This window comes from Zootoca vivipara, chromosome 7 (genome assembly GCF_965207765.1).
Source record: "Zootoca vivipara chromosome 7, rZooViv2.hap1.1, whole genome shotgun sequence".
NCBI classification, from domain to species: Eukaryota; Metazoa; Chordata; class Lepidosauria; order Squamata; family Lacertidae; genus Zootoca; species Zootoca vivipara.
Genome location: NC_142590.1, coordinates 15,729,191 through 15,751,039, shown reverse-complemented (window position 1 = coordinate 15,751,039; position 21,849 = coordinate 15,729,191). Strand labels below are relative to the sequence as shown.

At 41.9% G+C, this 21,849-nt stretch overlaps 1 protein-coding gene across 5 annotated transcripts in view; it reads right to left on the bottom strand.

Moving 5' to 3' along the window:
- Positions 1-3,415: 3,415 nt before the first annotated feature.
- Positions 3,416-21,849, bottom strand: part of PTPRC (protein tyrosine phosphatase receptor type C) — a 72,213-nt gene continuing 53,779 nt past the window's right edge. For all 5 annotated transcript variants that reach the window (XM_088673749.1, XM_035122244.3, XM_035122245.3 and 2 more), the window contains 20 exons: positions 21,283-21,476; positions 20,865-20,928; positions 20,586-20,694; positions 19,338-19,372; positions 18,429-18,538; positions 17,922-18,012; positions 17,708-17,784; positions 17,550-17,586; positions 16,256-16,353; positions 15,649-15,774; positions 14,719-14,876; positions 12,998-13,133; positions 11,177-11,326; positions 10,892-10,982; positions 10,624-10,760; positions 9,937-10,071; positions 9,251-9,373; positions 7,657-7,838; positions 6,212-6,347; positions 3,416-5,449 (listed from right to left, as the gene is read on the bottom strand). In XM_088673749.1, coding sequence (XP_088529875.1) covers positions 5,189-5,449; positions 6,212-6,347; positions 7,657-7,838; positions 9,251-9,373; positions 9,937-10,071; positions 10,624-10,760; positions 10,892-10,982; positions 11,177-11,326; positions 12,998-13,133; positions 14,719-14,876; positions 15,649-15,774; positions 16,256-16,353; positions 17,550-17,586; positions 17,708-17,784; positions 17,922-18,012; positions 18,429-18,538; positions 19,338-19,372; positions 20,586-20,694; positions 20,865-20,928; positions 21,283-21,476 — 2,450 coding nt within the window. In that variant the 3' untranslated portion in view covers positions 3,416-5,188. The remainder of the gene's footprint in view (positions 5,450-6,211; positions 6,348-7,656; positions 7,839-9,250; positions 9,374-9,936; positions 10,072-10,623; positions 10,761-10,891; positions 10,983-11,176; positions 11,327-12,997; positions 13,134-14,718; positions 14,877-15,648; positions 15,775-16,255; positions 16,354-17,549; positions 17,587-17,707; positions 17,785-17,921; positions 18,013-18,428; positions 18,539-19,337; positions 19,373-20,585; positions 20,695-20,864; positions 20,929-21,282; positions 21,477-21,849) is intronic.

Here is a 21,849-nt window from a genome sequence, read left to right as displayed (position 1 = left end):
TCCTACTCTCCTCTCGTGGCCACTAGAATGGTGTCATCCTCAGCAGAGATGCAGCTAAAAGCTTTCCTTGTCTTATCCTCCATCTTACATTTATGAAGTCAGAGGAAGCAATGACCACAAACTGAAATTCAAGGCCCTGGCAGAAGGCTCCGTTTAATGTACATATAGATGCACCGGTATTGTTTTGTCATGAAGGAAATATGATGCATATTGAGGAGGCACTGGACTTGGAGGGGGGTTAACACCCCCTCCACTATTTTTTTTTAAAAAAAACCAAGTTGCAGACCTCTGCAAAAGGATTGGGAGTCTCATTATGGAAATACTTTGATTCTTGGCAAATTGGTCTTAGGGAGTTCTTCCGGACTTGGCCAGACAGTAGTCAAGATGGGTCTTGATCAGACAGTAGCAGAAGCACACACAAAACAGCCGTGATCATGCACAGGTTAAAGTTAGGTGTGAGTCCCTCATCCAGATAGTACCCACTGAGCTTGAAAACAGGGTGAAACTCTATTTTTGTCCTTTAAACCAAGGATGGAGAAGCTGAGGCCATTCAGTTGTTGTTTAACTAAAAACCCCATCATCTCTGACTTTTGGCCATGCCGGCTAATGGGAGCTGAAGAAGACCTCAATTTGTCCACACCCATGTTAAGCAAAGCCCCTGCAAATGTTTAGTGGCACCATAAAAGTCCTCCCTGGCTTACAGTGCAATCTAACCATGTCTACTCAGAAGTATGTCCTATTGAATTCAATGGGATTTACTCCCAGGTAAGTGGGGCTAGGGTGCAACTTCAATCTCACTGTCAGTTGCACTAATGGCTGTGATTTAAGAACCACTGGTTTCATCCTTCTTGCCATATTATTTTACTTATTTAGAAAAAAAAATCCCTAAGTGCCATAATAATAATAATAATAATAATAATAATAATAATAATAATTTATTATTTATACCCCGCCCATCTGGCCGGGTTCCCCCAGCCACTCTGGGCGGCTTCCAACAAAACAGAAATTCTAAAATACAGAAATCCATCAAACATTAAAATACAGAAATCCATTAAACATTAAAAGCTTCCCTAAACAGGGCTGCCTTGAGATGCCTTCTAAAGGTCTGGTAATTGTTGTTCTCTTTGACCTCTAGTGGGAGGGCATTCCACAGGGTGGGTGCCACTACCGAGAAGGCCCTCTGCCTGGTTCCCTGTAACTTGGCTTCTCGTAGTGAGGGAACCGCCAGAAGGCCCTCGGAGCTGGACCTCAGTGTCCGGGCAGAACGATGGAGGTGGAGACGCTCCTTCAGGTATACCGGACCGAGGCCGTTTAGGGCTTTAAAGGTCAACACCAACACTTTGAATTGTGCTCGGAAACGTACTGGGAGCCAATGTAGGTCTTTCAGGACCGGTGTTATGTGGTCTCGGCGGCCGCTCCCAGTCACCAGTCTAGCTGCCGCATTCTGGATTAGTTGTAGTTTCCGGGTCACCTTCAAAGGTAGCCCCACGTAGAGCGCATTGCAGTAGTCCAAGCGAGAGATAACTAGAGCATGCACCACTCTGGAGAGACAGTCAGTGGGCAGGTAGGGACTCAGCCTGCGTACCAGATGGAGCTGATAAACAGCTGCCCTGGACACGGAGTTGACCTGTGCCTCCATGGACAGCTGTGAGTCTAAGATGACTCCCAGGCTGCGCACCTGGTCTTTCAGGGGCACAGTTACCCCATTCAGGACCAGGGAGTCCTCCACACCCGCCCGCCTCCTGTCCCCCACAAACAGTACTTCTGTCTTGTCAGGATTCAATCTCAATCTGTTAGCCGCCATCCATCCTCCAACCGCCTCCAAGCACTCACACAGGACCTTCACCGCCTTCACTGGTTCTGATTTAAAAGAGAGGTAGAGCTGGGTATCATCAGCATACTGATGGACACCCAGCCCAAACCCCCTGATGATCTCTCCCAGCGGCTGCATATAGATGTTAAAAAGCATGGGGGAGAGGACAGAACCCTGAGGCACCCCACAAGTGAGAGCCCAGGGGTCTGAACACTCATCCCCCACCATGCACAATAAAATTTTCTATAAAACACAGCTGAAATCTACAGCACTGTTAAGACATGAGAATAATAGAAACAGATAAAATCAGTAAAACTTTTAAGACAAACATAGGCTAGATTCTATGCTAGGGTAGGTTTGCAGAAACAAAAGTTTCCAGCAGACGTTTACTGCCACAGCCTCCTAAGTATTTGTCTCAAAGCACTTCTTGTTTTAAAGATGAACTTCTATTTGAAATGTTTTAGCACAGCCTAGTGGACAAACAATGTAGTTGTACCTTTGGGCACCTGAAACAGACGGACAGCTGTCCCTCTTAATATTTTTTTTAATTACCTCCCCACCTGGTGTAAAACAATTCCCCACCTTTCCTTCATCTACTGCTTGACCCTAATTCTGCTCCTGCCTAATTACCATTAGAATATTTGATGCCTTGCTATTTTCCCAGGTTTTAGACTATCTACATACCCAAGGAAAATTACCATGAAGTAATTATTAGACAAGCTGTGACATTTGGTGTCCTACCTCTTCTTAGCCCTTAGCCCTCTTTTTAGCACTGGATGGAGGTCAGGGCTAGTGAAGATGTTTTCCAGGTAGGGGAACCCAAGTTGACACCAATTTTTCCCTAAGCTTTATTTTATTTTATTTATTATTTATTTATTCAACTTATACACCACCCTGTACCCGGAGGCCTACATTTATATTTTACTTTCTGATCATGGCAAATATCAAGAACATTAAGGGAAGCATAATAATAATAATAATAATAATTGCAATCTGACTTGCGAAAGTGTGCTGGAGTAATGCGCACCGTCTGCAGAAGTAGGCTGCAAAATGTAGCCTTGTGTCTGCAGTGATTTAGGTTTAGATACAAGGGACACAGGTGGCGCTGTGGTCTAAACCACTGAGCCTCTTGGCCTTGCCGATCAGCGGTTCGAATCCCTGTGACTGAGTGATCTTCCGTTGCTCTGTCCCAGATCCCGCCAACCAAGAAGTTTGAAAGCATGCAAGTGCGAGTAGATAAATAGATACTGCTGCAGCGAGAAGGTAAATGGCATTTCCGTGAGCTCTGGTTTTCGTCACGGTGTTCCGTTGTGTCAGATGTGGTTTAGTCATGCTGGCCACATGACCCGGAAAGCTGTCTCCGGACAAATGCCAGCTCTCTTGGCCTGAAAGCAAGATGAACGCCGCTCATACTATTCGCTTTCCTCAGTGACAGAGCCCAAATACGAATTGTACAGCCCACACTACAACTTTTTGTAAGTTGCTTTGAGTGACTAATAAATGCTAATAACCCTGTAACAGCTATGTAGTTTGGCCCTGAAAACCATACATTTTGTGTTGCAGAAGACATCAATTTAGGATGGCCTGTTAAAAAAAAAAAAATCCAATGCACCTTGTTTATTGCAATGATACCAAACCTTTTCTATGCCTCAGAATAATTTCTGAGGGGTTATTTTTATCAGATATATTATTTTTATTTCAAAGTAGAAATAGAAATAAAACATATAAAACTTATTTTCATATAAAATTTGCATAATTTCAGAAAGAATAGCATATACAAGAATAAAAAGAAAACATATTTTAAGAAAAGCTTCATTCAAGCCAGAGAAAACTCTGTGTGTGTGTGTGTGTGTTTGTAATGTTTCAGGTGTGATAACATGTGGAAACCAAGTAAACTGACTGATGTCCATCTAGCAAATTGCAAAACATTCAACGTTCATAACTTACAAGCGACCTTTTTGCACATCCTAAGGGGAACAGTCAGTTGGATATCTATGAACACAGTGCCATCCTGAGGCTGGTTGGAGAAATGCAAGTCTTTAAAAAATAGCAGGATCTTGAAACAGTACGGTTACTTGAGTACAGTGGTACCTCTGGTTAAGAACTTAATTCGTTCCGGAGGTCCGTTCTTAACCTGAAACTGTTCTTAACCTGAGGTACCACTTTAGCTAAAGGGGCCTCCCACTGCCGCTGCGTGATTTCTCTTCTCATCCTGAAGCAAAGTTATTAACCCAAGGTACTATTTGACAGTAAGAGCTGTTCGGCAGTGGAATTTGCTGCCAAGGAGTGTGGTGGAGTCTTCTTCTTTGGAGGTCTTTAAGCAGAGGCTTGACAGGCATATGTCAAGAATGCTTTGATGGTGTTTTCTGCTTGGCAGGGGGTTGGACTGGATGGCCCTTGTGGTCTCTCCCAACTCTATGATTCTATGATTCTGGGTTAGCGGAGTCTGTAACCTGAAGCGTTTGTAACCTGAAGTGTTTGTAACCCGAGGTACCACTGTATCAGGAAATGCTCCATGTCTACAATGGGCATTGTGTTGTGTATGCATTGTATTTGCACCAATGCTACCATCTGCTCACCAGCGGGCATATTCCCCAAACAGTATATAATTTACGCCTTCATCAGCCCCAGCTGTTACATGTCTCTCCTGTATGGGTCTCTACAACCTTCCAACAGTTTAAGTTCACCCCCAAAGGTGCCTTCAATTCCATTGTCTCCAAAGAGAGACAGATACCAACAAAGAACAAGTACCTAGGGGTGCCCAGTGTAATTTTCTAAACCTACCCCCCTCCCCCCATACACACTTTGATCTTCACTTTCATCTGCTATATCACAACCTTGTATTAAGAGTGTCTTTAAACTAGAAGTGTTGCACTTTGCTTTGCATATCTGCCTGTACATTTAAATCTGTAGTTGCATATGACTGGTGATACGTATCTAAACTGTACTAGCGATTTTCTCTTATGTTAAAACAAACAAAAACAAGTTAAGATTTCCTTTCCTCTTTCAGTGCTATGTAAAATACCAACTTGTAAAAAAAAGGGGGGAGAGCTTGATACTATACAATTAAAAAAAAAAACCACCACACACACCAAAGAATACAAATATCACCAAAGGACTAAAAATGGCAACTCTACACACAAACACACATGCACAATTCACAGGATGCTGAAGCTATCTACAAGTTTCAAGTGACCTATTGCGTACCTTTGCGGGGAAACAATCTTTTCAGGAGTTCATTAAAAAAAACTTTCTCTAAAGAAAACAAGAGTTTGGGATTGTGTGAGTGAGAGAACATTCCCCCAACATTTGCTGCTGAATGAACCATCTGTGGGATGCACAGAAGCCTTGAAGTGGGAAGGGAAGATTAAGCTTTTAGGCTATTTCAGTTAAAATTGGGTTTGTGGGTCCATTGGAAGAATTTTCTGCTTCCCTCGATCCATCCTTGGCTTTAGATTCTTCGTGCTTTTCTGCATTATTCCCACTTGTCTGGACTGGAAGGCAGAGATCAACAATAACCCCTTCTTCCTTTACATCATTTGGAATATTCACTTTGTGTTCTTGGTTTTTTTGCAGTTGTCCATTCTGGGCAGGATACACGCTGGCAATAGCATCATACAAAAACTGATAATCCTCCTAAAAAGGAAGGAATTCAAAGAAGAAAAAGAGAAAGCAGAATGACTATCGGCACAACGGTGTCCTATGCTTTTTCCTCCCTCAAGTGGTTTCCCTGAGCAGGAGAATGAAGGCTGGGAGACAGGCAAAGTGTGGTGGCTAGGCTTGTTAGCCCATCCTCCCCCCCCCCCCCCCCCGCAATCATGCATCAAATTCTGCTGGTCTAAAACAGTGGGTTTTATCAAATGAAACTACAGGGAGCCCAAGTTCCTAGGAAGCTTATCACAAGTTCTTTAAACAATGGCAGATATGCCTCTTTGAAAGACAGCTTGGCTCTCACAACCAACCTTCCCTGCATTAATCTAGCATTGTTTGATCTATAGCAGGCAAGCTCAAAAAGCTCAACAACTTTGGTCAATCCAATGGGTAAATCACTGCCAATTTTTTATATAGTGGCAGTAGATTGCAGTCTCTTAAGAGTTGGACATGCCTGATCTATGGCATTAAAAAATATGAGGTTTCAACATTAAAACAGAGTACTTAATTACTTAAACCGACAGAGCCAGCCTGCATTTTCACTGCACTCGCATTTAATTATTCTATTTTTATTGTTTTAAGCCAAGTTTTGCTAGCCCCCTTAAATCTTTTACTTTAAAAAGTAGGCTATGAATATTTTAATTAATTGATTAAAGAAGGAAAGAAAGAAAAGCTCAATCCACCTGCTGAACTGCAGTGATATCTGTAGTATTATTCCCAAATAACAACTCAGTTTGATTCACTTACAAAGGAGGAAATCATTGCTGGCCGGGCTCGACGGAGAGATTTCACAGTTTGGAAAACATCTATTATGCCTTCAGTCTCTGCACTTTCCAAAAGATTCAGCAAAGCACAGAATACTCCTGTTTGCTGGGCACCATCACTACAAAATGATATTCCAGAAAATCAACAGTGTTAGTCTATAGAAGCAATATAACAGAAAGTTCAGCAATGCTCTGAAATAGTATGATACAAGTGGAACCTGCAGCCAAATATTGAGGACACCATGACCGCCACGACCACCAATTTTCTGCATTTCCATATCAACAATCAGCATTTAGTGGCCACAAAGCTTGCTCAGGCATCATTAGGTTGTTTTGGGGTATCTCCCCAACAAATAGTTATATTTCTGCAAACATTGATCCTCTTGTACTTAGGCTCTTTGGATACATATGCAATGGTACTCAATGGCAGAATATTGGAAATACAAGGAATGGTGATATTTCATACAGAGCAAGAATAGACCATGTACAGTCTCAAGGCTTGCTCTAGCATCTTGCCATGTGTAGTAAATACAAGCCAAAGTACAATGTCAGTAATGTAACTAGGTTGAGTTAGGAAGGGCTGTTACCTGGATGAGATCACATTTTATTTTACTAATTCTTTTCAGGGCAGAGCCTGAAATATGAACATCAAAGGATATAGCCAGTTATTGAAATAATGGTAAATTATGGATTTCATTTTGCAGCATGGAATAACTAAATACATTTTCACGATGAGAAATGAAAATCAATTGTCTCAAAGGTCTAGTATGGCCAAAACAGAGTGTTACTGTTGCATCTTCTTACTGGCTGAATCTGTAGCCTAACACAGCACAGCAGATTCTGGCATTTTCCAATGACATTTGGGATGTCAAAAAGCCCTTCACTGAGCTAAAAGTGGCATTCTTTTTCTAGTGGGGAGGGTGAAAAGAAAAATCTCAGAATTTTTCTACATTCTGAGAAATTTCTGCTCAGCTTAGTTTATGTAACCAGTGAGAACTGCAACATCAGCCTTAAAAGATCTACACTCAATCCTTTTTAAGGAAAAAAATGAGGTTCTGGTACTCATATCTTGATAACAGCGCCGTGGGCGCCAGTACAAAATGGCTGCCTTGAGAAACAACAAAAAAAGATGATGGTACTCTATGCCAGTGAATGCCATCACAATAAACCCACTGCCCATTCTTATTCTTGCCTTATGAGAGATGCAGGGGGCAGGGCACAGAGAATTATAATCTTTCATGTGTAACCACAAGGTATGAAAATGTACAGTGTGACCCAGCCCAAACCAAAGACGAGAGTTCTGGACTCATTATAGACAAATCAAACTGAATTCCATACCATATATAGAATGTTGAGAGAAATTGGAGAGAGAGAAAATGGAAATCAAGCCTCAAAGCATGTTGCAATATCTCTAATGTTTACACCTACCAGCAGTGAACAACAAGCGGAACATTGCTGCTCCGCATATTTGCTTCAGCTATTACATCTGGTGGTGGAAGCTTCTGTTTAAGTTCCTGGATCATGGTGACTAAGCTTTTGGGGTTCTCTGGTAGAACAAAGGTTTTCCATTTATGGTACTGGTACTGAAACACTTTTCGGGTTTCTTTCCTCTACAAGAAACAGATAAAAGGGGAGGTTTTTCAAAAGATGACAAAACAAAATCCAGAGGGAATGGAAGTCATTTGGCTGAGAACCATTTAGAGAATGAAATTAATTGCACTCCTGTGCAGAAAGATATCTGGGGATTTGTTCCTGAGATATTCAGCTAACCCACCATTCTCCCCTTAAGAAGACTGATAAGCAAGAGGCCTCAAAAGATTTCATAGATCACCCAAAACCTATGGTTATAGTTGGATTCTGGGGAACTGCCATCTAAGGGGGTGACTTTTAATTCCATAGTTACATGGCCAGGTTTATTACATTAAAAAATTACCCTGCTGTTCCTTATCTTAAGGTAGACCTATGCACAGATGGCCCCCTCCGAATCCTATTTGTGGGCAGAGAAATTGTGGGGCACGAGGTTCACCATTAGCAGTGGTAGTTGCAAAGTTTATTTCTCACACATACCCTTTTTTCTTTTCTTTTTTGCTGCTGGTACCACCAGCAGCAACAGTAGCCTAGTTCCCATTTTGCTTCCTATACAATGTCCCAGACATAGTGTCATTCTGGGGCATAAAGAAAAACGGTGGGAAATATCTGAAGAAAGCTCTACCAAATGTCTCTCTTTTCTAAAAAAAAAAGAAAGAAAAGAAAAAAGCAAACATCTTTGGGAATTCTACCTGGGGGGCAAATGGCTTCTGAAAACAAATCAGCTATGCTTTAAAGTTGTTATTGCTGTCTATATAACATGGAAGTAGAGAGACTCTCTCTCCAGAAATCTAAAGTCATTGAGAAGGCGAGGTCACTTCTCATAGTCTAGACCATCATTCATTTTCTTCTACAGTATTGTTTTTTACTGTTTCACATAATTAAGTTGAAGAGCAGGTCCCATGTTGCAGACAGCTGTTGAAAGAGTGTCTGAAAATGTTGACTACCAGTTTCAAAACTCTCTAACTTTATCTGTCTCCATTTCATGTGGAACCAATGGAGCATCAGGACATAAAAATGATTCCAGCTGAATCAGGCCAAGGACCAATCAAGTCCAGCTTCCTGTTCTCACAGTGGCCAACCAGATACCTAGAGGAAGCCTGCAGGCAGGACTTCAATAGCAACATCCTTTGTGCGTCCCAGATAGTTTTTGCATTTGGGCATTGCCACTGTGGTGTGGCATCTCACCATACAGAGCAGCTTCCATGTCACAAGAAACAAGGAATGAGAATATGGCTCAGGTCTGCCCCTATTTGGTTATTCCGAAGTCAGAAATATGGATCAGAATGGCATAATTGTATTACAAATGCAGCAGCAGGGCGCACAGAAGAAAGTGGAGGTGCATGACAGCCCCCCTGCCTTTTCGTTTTCTCTCTTATTTGAAAGTGCAACAAAAAGGGGGAATTGGAAAGAAATCCAGTTCTTGTGAATTTACCTTCACGTGTGTTACATCAAAGGTACGGACAGTGTAACTGGAACAATGGTTGACATCCTTCAGTTCAACTGCAATACCATCATAGGTCCTCTTTTCGTCTCCCCAGTACTGTGCAGAGAATTCCTAGAAATTGAAGAAAAGCAAAAAATAAAAATAAAATCACTGGTTCCCAAATTGCAGCACTGTAGCATTGAGCTGGAAAATGTAGGGATGCACTTGGAAAGAAGAAGAAGAAGAAGAAGAAGAAGAAGAAGAAGAAGAAGAAGAAGAAGAAGAAGAAGAAGAAGAAGAAGAAGAAGAAGAAGAAGAGAGTTTGGATTTGATATCCCGCTTTATCACTACCCTAAGGAGTCTCAAAGTGGCCAACATTCTCCTTTCCCTTCCTCCCCCCACCACAAACACTCTGTGAAGTGAGTGAGGCTGAGAGACTTCAGAGAAGTGTGACTAGCCCAAGGTCACCCAGCAGCTGCATGTGGAGGAGTGGAGACGCAAACCCGGTTCACCAGATTACAAGACTACCGCTCTTAACCACCACCCCACACTGGCAGAGTGTCAAATAAATATTCCATTGTTGTTTGTGCCAAAAAGACATGCAAAAGACTTTTGTGACAGTAGTAGAAAAATATGAGTTTTGGTATTTCTTTGGAAGAGACACCATGCCATATTGTAGACTGATAAAGACTAACCTGTGTGTCATCTTTCAGTTCTGTCAGCATAGCGATAACTTTCACTTTTCTTTGATACACCATGTTCCAGAAGTCACCAATGGTTTCTGGGAGTGGTCCTTGGGTTGCTATCATTGCATTTTGAAGCCAGTAGCCCTTTTAAAAAAAAAGGAGAGAGAGAAACCTGAAATTGTTGCAGATAAATAGATGGTGGGATGCATGACGCCGCACAGAGATTAATTTCATATCAAGTTAAGGAAGAAACCTAATCTTTTAATTTTCCTCTTTGTAATATAAACCAAATTCAGGGCAACAGCTGAATAGTAATCTGTAGTTCAGTTGGGAGAGATCAGTAGAAAACATTTAAAAACTTACATATGCTAACTACTGTTCTGCACCTTCATTTGCATATCAGGCATTTAGTCGCCATTAGTTTTGTTTATTTTTTTTAATGGCACCTTGTGGTTTAGTTTTGAAAAAGTAAGTGATAATGCCTTATGATTTTGTGCAGCTGAAATGGAACCTTGGCTATAAAGCTGGCATTAAACATGCAAAACAAAACCCAGGCCTCACCTCTTGGCTGCTACTTACGGTATGAGCTGGTTCAGTGTTTAAAATGACTTTACTTGTGGCCAAAATACAATGCTAATAGTTACATCAATGTGACTTAAAACCCATGAGACGGATATGTTATCCAAACATACATACAGTTATGTAGGAAGCGTTGATATATTTGTTGGGCTCCTCACATTCGCTTTCCTCATCAGAATCCTCATCGTTGGAATCGTGCTCAGTCTCTCGGCTGCCCTCCTCTTCGCACTTGAACAGAACTCTGTTATAGTCATCTGCACGGAAAGAAAGCCAGAACAAAGGCTGCCATTTAGATAGTTTCCAATGAGTTAATGTCAACCCTCTGTCTGTCACAGAAACCAAGTGTGTGAAATCTACAGTTATTTCTGCCTCCTCAAATACTCACATGGAAGGACCGCAGAACTCCGATTTTTACTTTTATTTTCATCTCTGTTAGCTGCTCTCTGTGTCTGCCAATTCTTGTATGAAGGCAGTCGCTAAAGGAATTAAATATGGAAGAGATTATTAAGTAGAAATGCCAAATAATCACTCATCATTCTTCTCTCTTTAGTTTTGCTCAGCAATGATCTTCCCAACCTCAGTCTAGGAGGAACAAAATGAAAAGGGCCCACAATAAGCTGTTGAGAGGCAGAGGGATGCATTCAACTAACTTTTACTGAGAGCAATTTACCTGGAATTCAGCTTCCAGTGGAGGTGGGTCACTGGCAGGATCTCGCTTCTTCAGGTAATTGAGGCAGTTGTGTAGTTCTGGGATATTGACCTCTGTTTCTCCAAACTGGATGTATTCAACCAAAGCTTGATGGATCAAGATGTACTGTGACTAATGTTCCCCAGGATTCCAGATTATGCCAGTTGCAGGATGGTAAAGTTGCAGTTAAAAGAAATGTAGGTACAATTCCATGACTACAACATTATACAGAGCAAATAGAGAGTGAATCCTGACAAGACAGAGGCTCATTAAGTTGATGCCTCTGTAGGCTGGGATGACTTGCTCTAGATAAGGTTGCACTTTCTGCAAGGGCCAAGTGTATACTTTGGGGTAGTCTTGCTCATTTCTCCATTCCTATATTCAGTTCACATTTCGGCACCAGCTTACTGTGAATTTCTTCTATTTATTATTATTATTATTATTATTATTATTATTATTATTATTATTTAGATTTCTATACCACCCTTCATCCAAAGATCACAGGGAGGTTTACAATTTAAACAACACACAAAATGACATACCAAAATGACATACAAAAACAATATACACGCACCCCTTTAATCTAGGAAAGGGCAGGGCTGTAGGTGACATTTTTATGCTATTTTCCCTGCTGTTATCTTTACTAATATAGGCACACTATATACATAATTTGGTGTTGGGGGAATTGGGAGAAGTGCAAATTTCAAAGAATAGCATATTGTCTCAGGAAGAGAAAATGTCCTCCCCATCCCTACCTTGAAGACATGCTTCCACATTTGTTTCTGTAGCACTTAGGGAATTGCCACCTTGTGTGGTCATGCCATACAGATGAATGGACAACTCAAGTGAGCTCCATAGCTGCCAAGTTTTCCCTTTTCTCGTGAGGAAGCCTATTCAGCATAAGGGAAAATCCCTTTAAAAAAGGGATAACTTGGCAGCTATGGTGAGCTCTTCAAAGTACCTACCAGTGAGTTGTCCACCAACCAATGAAAAGCAGGGTGCTGCTTACTAGACTCTAATCACAAGAAACCCAGAAAGCAGAGAGACGCACTCCTGCTGGAGTAACTGAGAAGGGGTGGGACTGCAATGGACCACTTGCTCCAATCAAGAGGCAAGATTGTCATACGCACAAATATGAAAGGATTTATTATTACCTACTATGGAAGAATGGTTATTGAAATTAATGGATTTGGCTGAGATGGCAAAGTTGTCGCGCTTAATTATATAAAAAATCATTGTTGACATTTATTAATGATTGGAAACCCCTTATGGAATTTTTTGCACCAAAAGGACAATGAACTTGTGATATCTAGGTATGAAGACTGAAAAGAGGTTGGCTTATGGGAAATAGAAGATAGATGTTATTGTGGAGCATCCATTTTTAAGGCTGATAGAAGGAGAAATGGAAGTCCTTTTCTTTTCTTTATTTACTTTCTTTTAGTTTTTACATTTGAAATGCTTGACATTTGATGTTGATTTCTGTATACTGTTTTTCCTTTGTTTTTCAAGCTTTAAGAAAATTAACTTTTTTTAAAAAAAGAGGCCCACAATATATAGGGAAGGAGATGCCGGCACCTGTCCCAGTGTGAATCCATACCTCTACAAGTAGGACCCCCCCCCCTTTTTTTACCCTACCAAAATATTTTCTGAAGGAATCAATCTTCCTACCGGATGGATCATCAACAGGCTCTAGTAATCACATACAAGAAACAGTGGGTCCTTTTGTTTTGGTATCACCTGTAGGCTATTCCAAGGTTACCATAATGAGTTATATAGTCAACAAACAAAGCTCTCACAGCATACCTCCACTTGCACCATGAGGCACCTCTGCCGCCGCAACCTGACAATGTAGCCATAGACATCCACTCTTCCTTCAGCCTCTAGCCCCTCCAGCATCGCGTCAATTGCAATATAGGTTCCAGTGCGCCCAACACCAGCACTGACAAGGCGGTAATAGAGAGGAGGAGAGAAAACAATACATTGTGGATAACTGTGGCTGCAATCCTGTGCACGCTTACGTGGGAGTTAGGGCCACTGAACACAAATGGGGCTTTCTTCCCAGCATACCTGCGTTGGAGCTTGCTGTAGGATGTGCAGCTTATGGGAAATGCATTCACTTACTAAAGCTATTTGAGGAAAATAAGCAAACACTGACCAAGATCAGATGTGCATCCCTGTAGGTATGGTTAACAGCAGTAAGAATTGTGAGGGGCAGGGCAAAATCCGTGTCTGGGTGTGTTTGTGTTTGTTTAGATAGCAGTACTTGCAGTGAAGGGACCCAGGTGGCGCTGTGGTTAAACCACTGAGCCTAGGGTTTGCTGATCAGAAGGTCGGCGGTTCGAATCCCTGTGACGGGGTGAGCTCCCATTGCTTGGTCCCAGCTCCTGCCAACCTAGCAGTTCGAAAGCACGTCAAAATGCAAGTAGATAAATAGGAACCGCTACAGCGGGAAGGTAAACGGCGTTTCCATGTGCTGCTCTGGTTTGCCAGAAGCGGCTTTGTCATGCTGGCCACATGACCTGGAAGCTATACGCCGGCTCCCTCGGCCAATAATGCGAGATGAGCGCGCAACCCCAGAGTCGGCCACGACTGGACCTAATGGTCAGGGGTCCCTTTACCTTTACCTTTACTTGCAGAAGTGTACACACATGATAATGTTCTCCGATTCAATTTTCTTTGTAACTTCAGATAGGGAAGAGAACTACTGTATATTCCTGTGTATAAGACTAGTTTTTAACCCAGGAAAATCTTCTCAAAAGTCAGGGGTCGTCTTATACGCTGGGTCGTATTTCTTATACAACTCTATATTTTAACTGGAAAAGTTGGGGGTCGTCTTATACGCCCAGTTGTCTTATATGCTGGAATATATGGTACATGGAAATGAGGTTGTAGAATTCCAGAAATGACTTGCATCATTTCAGAGTGAGAATCACATTTTTGAATACTCTCCTATGTATATGAAAAAAGTTCCCTGCATACAGTTAACTAGCATACCAGGGAGAATGGGTTAAAGCATCCTTCTCTCTGATGTGTATGTGTCTGTTTCATTTACAGGGAGTTTGAGGAGCATTCAGAAATAGTATCCCACAGTGTCCCAGCCCAGACACTGAGGTCCAGCTCCAAGGGTCTTCTGGCGGTTCTCTCACTGTGAGAAGTGCAGTTCCAGGGAACCAGGCAGAGGGCCTTCTCAGTAGTGGCGCCCACCCTGTGGAATGCCCTCCCTTCAGATGTAAAGGAAATAAACAACTATCTGACTTTTGGAAGACATCTGAAGGCAGCCCTGTTTAGGGAAGTTTTTAATATTTGATGTTTTTATGTTGGGAGCGGCCCAGAGTGGCTGGGGAAACCCAGCCAGATGGACGGGGTATAAATAATAAATGGTTGTTGTTGTTGTTGTTGTTGTTGTTGTTGTTGTTGTTGTTTTCATCTAAATACAGGTAGCACAGTCTAGAATTCTATCACTTCATTCCACTGCACCTATAGACGCAGCTTCAGTTAAACAGAGAGGCTGAGCTAATTCTTACCTGCAATGGACCACAACAGGGCCACTGAAAAAGTTGCTGAAAGCGTTAACTCTGCGTCGTAGCTTGAGAAGGAGATGGGGATTATCAGGGACTCCATGGTCTGGCCAGCTGGTGAACTGGATGTGGGTCACATCTCTTCCTGTGGTCTTTTCCCTTCTCTGGATGAAAAGGAGTACATGTAAACATTCGCCGCTGTCATTTCAATTGCAAATATAAAGAACAAAGAAAGAGTGGGACTGGCCACCTTTCAAATGGTGAAAAATGCTCTCCGGCTTCCTTGCGCTTAGCCAGGAATGGAGGGAGAACATGGATGGCCTTCTACACTGGTCTGCCTGAGCAACGCATGTTATGATTAAGCCTCACAAGAGGGTTCCTCCAGTGGCATATTTAGACAGCACCATGAGCCGTGTTCCTCCAAACCAAATATCTACTTAGTAGAAGAGCAGGCGAAATGTAGTGTTTAAGAGAGCAGGAAGTGAGCCACATCCCACCAGTCATGGTATGCTGTACTTGCCTTACCTCTTGTCAATGGCATCACTGTGGGTCACTGGAAGGGGAGGGCAAGGTGGTGGTGAGATTAAAAGGCAAAGGTACCCCTGACCGTGGTGAGGGTGGCCTGGTACAAATGCACCAGCAGAGCCAGTCCATAGCTGACAAGTCTGCCCTTTTCTCGCGAGGAAGCCTATTCAGCATAAGGGAATTTCCTTTTTAAAAAGGGAGAACTTGGCAGCTATGAGCCAGTCTGTTCCTCCAGGTGGCATGTTTGCACCATGCCAACCTCCCTGCTGCCTCACCGTTTCCCCTCTCCTGTCTTGCTGATCCTTGGAAAACCACTATTTGCTTTACTTATTCATCTCTTTTACACAGCTTTTACAAGTATTATTGCAAAGGCAAGATTATGCAAATCTCTGCAAGTGTTGCTGTGCTTACGTTTGTGATATGCAGCTTCTGAATGTTGTAGTCGGGGCACACTTTACTTTCGTTTATCTTCACAACGATGTCTCCGTAAGATGCGGTCTCTTCTTCCAAGGATGGCCAGTATTTGGCACATTTGACCTGTAGAAACGCAAGGACCATCAACTGTAACAAGCCCTAACATAGGTTTGCATTTATTCATTTACTTAAAAAATAATAATTGTATTCACTGATTTTCTCCTCCACATTGGAGTTGCTCAAAGTGGTTTACAAATAAAAAAGCAGACATAAAAGTAACCATGATCCAGCCATTAAAATTCAAATGATCAAACTAAAAATGGCATAAAATAAAATAAACCAGTTGGTACTGCAATTCAACCCTTTCTTCTGTAAGACTGAGTAGGAATGGCTCTGATATGTGGTATAGTAGTTAAGAGTGCCAAATTAGGGCCTGGGAGACCAGGGTTCAAATCCCCACTTGGACATGAAGCTTACTGGGTTACCTCAGGAATCAACTCTCAGCCCAGTCCAACCTCACAGGGTTGTTGGGAGAAAAAATGAGGAAGGGGTCATGCATATTTTTACAATAGCCACAACAAGAGAGTGTGCATCTTTCCCTCACCCTGTTTCCTTCCTCGCAGCGAGTCACCATGACGATGATGGTTGCCTTCTGCTCCCAGATCATTCTCCAGAAATCATCCATTGTCTCCTCCTTGGGACCTGGGCAGAAATATTTACTTTATAAGCAGTTGGCATGATTGCCATGGGAGCCAAAGATAGAAGCACTTTTAAAGAGAAGGAAAAGAGAGTTAAATGCACGCCCCACAGGAATCAAGGAAACTTAAAAGCAAAGAACTTTGGCTAGGTCAGGCCAAATCCATGCACAATAGGGTCAAGGAAGTCTGGGAACAGGGCAAGTGAGTGGCCCAGCTGATCAGGTGAATGAATAGGTGGGTGGTCTGAGAGAAAGGCGGGGGACGCAGCTGGGTTGGTGGCCTGGACAGGCCTTCAAGCACTCCCCACTGTTGCTACCACCATGGAGGAGAAAGTCTTTCTCCCCTTCACTGCTGCTATCGGCAGAAGGAAGTGTGCATTTCACAATCCACACTACACTTCTTTCTGTCGGTGGTGGGGCAGGGCAGGGCAGGGCAGGGCAGGGCAGAGAAGAGAAGAGAAGAGAAGAGAAGAGAAGAGAAGAGAAGAGAAGAGAAGAGAAGAGAAGAGAAGAGACTTTCTCCTCTTCATTCCTCCCTCCTCTGTGACAGGCAACAGCTGCATCCTCTTGGGTTTAGGGTGAGCTGAGAGGAGATGGGGAAGCATTGGGCAAGCTGCGAGGTGATGGAGATTTGCAAAGAGGCTGGTGGCAGCAGGTAGGTGAGGGTGAGGTAGCAGATAGATGGAACTGGAGCTTAAAGGAGCTGTGAAAATATAGGAGATTGAAAGGGCTGTCTGGATATGGGAGGAATAAAGGAGCTGTTAGAATATAGGGAGGTTGATGGAGTTATGTGGCTGTGGGAGGCATGGGTGAGGGGTAAAGGGAGGGGATAGGGTTGGAAAGGGTGGAAGGTGGGGCTGGTTAGCAACGAAAGCAGGGGCAGCAGCCCCTCATATGTATGAGCATGGAGAAAAAGAGAGAGACTACTTTCCTGCATGATTAAAGCAAGAAGGGAAGGAAAAAGAAAATGTGTGTTTTGGGGGGAGGTTATGGGTTGTTGTTCATATTTTGAATATGTATTTTGTGGTTTTATATTTTGATTTTATTCTGCGAACTGCCCTGAGACCTCCGGGTATAGGGCGGTATATAAATTCAATGAAGAAGAAGAAGAAGAAGAAGAAGAAGAAGAAGAAGAAGAAGAAGAAGAAGAAGAAGAAGAAGAAGAAGAAGAAGAAGAAGGAATAATAATAATAATACCAACCTTGGGCAGCAATGTATTTTCTTGGTTCTGTGAAGCCCTACAAGATGAAGTAATTTGTTATTATGCCCAGGCAAACTAATATCTGCACATTCTTAGGAATCATTATGAATAATGTTTTCAATCTAACATTAGGAATTTTGCTAATGGTGGTCACTCACATCAATATGGCTTGCATTTATGTAGTCAGATCCAGGGTCCCCAAGTACTGAAGAAAGCTCCACACGGTTGTAGTCATCTTTTTATACAAACAGTCATAAACAAAGGTTAAGACATTATCAAAGGTTATCTTCAGTTTGATATAAATTCGGGGTGGAGGGGGGAGAAGGAGGATGAAGGATTCTCACGAAGAACCAATTTGCAACATGTACTTACAAGGGAGGATGTCAATGTAACGGTTTTTGTTCTGGTTGTAAGACTTGCGTGCATCTTTTATCGCGAATTTACTGAAAACTCTGGGAATGCTCTGCAAAAAGAGACAACAGCAACCTCAGCAAAAAGAATTACGTCAAACCATTGCCACTACAGTTAGGGATAAATGACATATTTACTGTAGCTCTTTAAAACTATTCACATCATAATTCATTTCAACTGCACTCCTTAATCCAGTTTATCCACATTCAGGGCTGCTTACTCAGAACTAACTGCCAAAGGATTCAGTAAGACTCATCTCTTATAACGCAATTCTAGCCTTCTGGGCTATGGAGCTGTGCTCTGCATCTGCACATTCTCTCTCTCTCTCTCTCTCTCCCCCCCCCCCCAACCTTGAGCCCTTCAGGGAACTTGGGAACTTCTTACCCCCGTAACAAAAGCAAGCCAGCCACCAGCATGACTCATATTTCTGCTTTACACTTGGCTAATGTCTTTTAATGGGGCACCAACCTGAAATTCATCCAGGAAAAGTCTTCCTTCATCTGCTATCTTTCTCTTATATGTTTCCCACAACAACTCTGCAGGAACTGGGTCTATGTTCAGCAGATGTTTATCATCATCTTTAAAACATGTAGAAAAACATATATGTCATGACATTAGTTTCTTTTAATACATACCACACAAAGGCAATCCATATTTAAACACATGCTTAGGTTTCTATAGTTTTGTTATGGGTTTGCAATTAAGTTATACAGCCTGAGTGCAATGAAATGACATTCAGCAAAGCACTACCAAAAATTCACATTATTTAAGAGTATTACATTCTCTTAAAGCAGGCATAGAAATGTGTTGGATTACAACTCCCATAATTCCTGACTATTAGCCATGCTGGCTGAGGCAGATGGGGACTGGAATCCAACATCTGGAGACCCATGGGTTCCCCATTCTTAAAGCATGTACATTTAACAGCATTACAGAGTTAGGTCTGGAAGATTTGTCAGGTCACAAGAATTCCCTGATGTTACTGTTGGAAGTTTGGGTGCAACTCAGTTTAGAGAACAGGGTTTTGCATTTTCACATATTGAGCTTCTCAGGCAAACAATAGGCTTGCTTACCTTCCTCCCAAGGTGAAGGGAAGTGACAATAGGCTAAGACAGGCAAGACAGCTTACTCTATGGCATTAACCCCTTCATCTATTAAGTAGACTGAATCATGTTGGTTATATGAGGCTGGTTATCCCACATACTATGTGTACTAAAGGGTTAACCAAAAGGTAATAAACCCCAATAGTTACAATGCCTACATAGGTCCATGAGGAATGTTTCTACGTTACGACTCCAAGAAGCAAAGGCTTTATGGTGAGATAGACAAAAATATCAATTAAATGCTTGCATTTGCCCAAAGCAGAAGAATACCAACCTATGATAAAAGGCGGCATAGGTGTATCTGGATCCCTGTAAGAAACATAAACAGTTATGAAGCCTAAAAGCAATGCTCCATGTTAACAAAGCTTTCTGCAACCAAATTCTGATCCGCAGACTCATATCTGGTTTGGTCCTCTGTCACTCCAGTATTAGTAAAAGTAATAAAAGCTGTGCTGGTCAAGGAATAACAATACATAACTCTTTCCTATGCGACTATAACCCAACTCCCACAGAGGGTACTTTAGCATGAGAAGGAATTAGGAGAGGTCAGCAGGAAGGGGCGAAGGGCTCGCCTGACCTCTGAGCAGCAGTGCCGCTGTATTTTATAGAGAGGGAGAGGGTTGAGATGGCGGAGAGGTTGCCATGGTGCCCAACTGGTTTCAGCAGTGCATTTGCACAGCCTTGACCTCCCCACCCCTCTCCTTTCTGGTAAGCTGCCATGATGGCGCAGATGGGAGGCCATGTGTGTCTTTTTTTAATATACATTTATTTATTTGGTTTTTTCAAATTAAAGTTTTACAATCACATATCCAACATGCAACATAATGACAAGATTCCAAAGAATCTGCTGAACTCCCTTCCTCCCTTTGTGGGTCCTTTTGTTAGTCATTTCCTCCTGCATCTTTTATAATAATCCAAAACTTTTACATCTCCATTATGACCAAAAGTCACCATTAAACTACAAGTGTTATTCCAATCCTACTAACGATTTTAGCTGTTTACAATGGTTGTTTTTTTTTTAAGATAAATTATAAATTTTCCCCATTCCTTATTAAAATGTTGGTCTTCCTGGTTTCTGATTCTCCCGGTCATTTTTGCCATTTTGGCATAATGCATCAATTTAATCTGCCATTCTTTTCTGGTAGGAACCTTTATCTTCTTTCCATTGGAGGCCATGTGTGGCTTGATGTCCTTCCTGTCCAACCACCCCTGGGAGAAATCTCTCTACATTACTTTACACTTCCTGACATGTGGTTCCCTATAGATATCACTGGAGAAATATGCAATCAACAGACCATGGCCAAAGAAAGCCACTGTGAAGCAGGGGTGGTTGGAGTAGGATTCTCATAGGGTTGTTACAAGATGGGAAAGAGTGAAACCACGTATACTTCCTTGAACTCCTTGGAGCAATGCAGTAGGTTAATAAAGGAGAAAGAAATATCATGCCATCTTACATTATATTGATAAGTCTTCTCATTTTATTGCATATACTTAAGAGAAGAAAGGAAGAGGGGTTACTTACGATGATCGTTTTTTGTTAAGGGTGTAGATTTTATACAAAACAAGGATCAAAGCCACAGAGGTCACAATAATGAGGAATGCCAAAAATATAATCAGGGCTCGAGAATTATCTGCAAAATTCAAAAGAACAAAGGGGGAGAGAAGCTATGTTGGAAAGGTTTAAGAAATGCTAGCAAAAGTTAGTTCCGTCATTCGCTTTCTAAACCTTATGTCCTGCTCTTGTGTTTTAACATGTAAATTAATCAGTAAATTGATAGGAGTGGTTGAAACTTTAGCTTACATCTGGTTGTTACTGAATTAGAGGCCACAGCTTCCGAGGTATAATTCCCGTTGCTAAAACCAACCTAAAAAACAGAAAGAACAGCGGATACTATTTCGATTTGTCAAAAAAAATATCACCAAAGACAAACAATGTTGTAGATATCCCAAATGGTTTCCCATCTAAACTGAAGATGCAATAATCAAAAGAGCTACTTTTTACAAATGGCTATTGCCCATTGGGACTGGTAGGGCAGAAAACAGGGAGCCCAGCACTAGGTGGCGCCAGAGCCAGGGGCAGGCAGAGCCGACTAATTCTAATTTGTCTGCAGCTTCCACCCTGCTGTGTTCCACAAGGGATAACACCATTACCCAGTGAGGTAATGAAATAAATGCATCTACCTATATCTCAATGTAAACCACAGAATAAAGCAATTTACCTTAAACGTGTATGTTGTCAGATAAGCCAGGTTTGCAACTTCAAAATCGCAAGCTTTGTTCGTTTTATTCTCATCCTCCAGGTACAAAATATATTCTTCTTTGGGGCCGTTTATTTGTTCTGGCTTTGAGCATTTGATCTTAACAGCATTGTTTTCTTTTAGATCTGCTTTTAGATCTCTCACACCTGTTGGTTCTGTTTGGAAGACAAATAGTTGAGGCATAATAATAATAATAATAATAATAATAATAATAATAATAATACCATTCATTTATATACTGCTTTTGATTTCCAGAGCAATGAACAATACACTAAAACAACAAATTATACAGTGGGGTTCAACAAAATGCCATAAATCAATCAGCAGGCAAAGCACCAAAGGCCTTAGCTCCCAGAACTCTCTCCATGGAAAAGCCAGGCTGGCTCCCTCCTTGTCCTTCCACTGGCAGGTGAACTATTTATTGATCCAACAGGTTTTTGGAGACAAACTACTGTACTTTTAATGTATCAAAGATTTCAAGGATTGACACAGTAACTCGAGGTCTTCTCCTTCACTCCCCTAGAAATG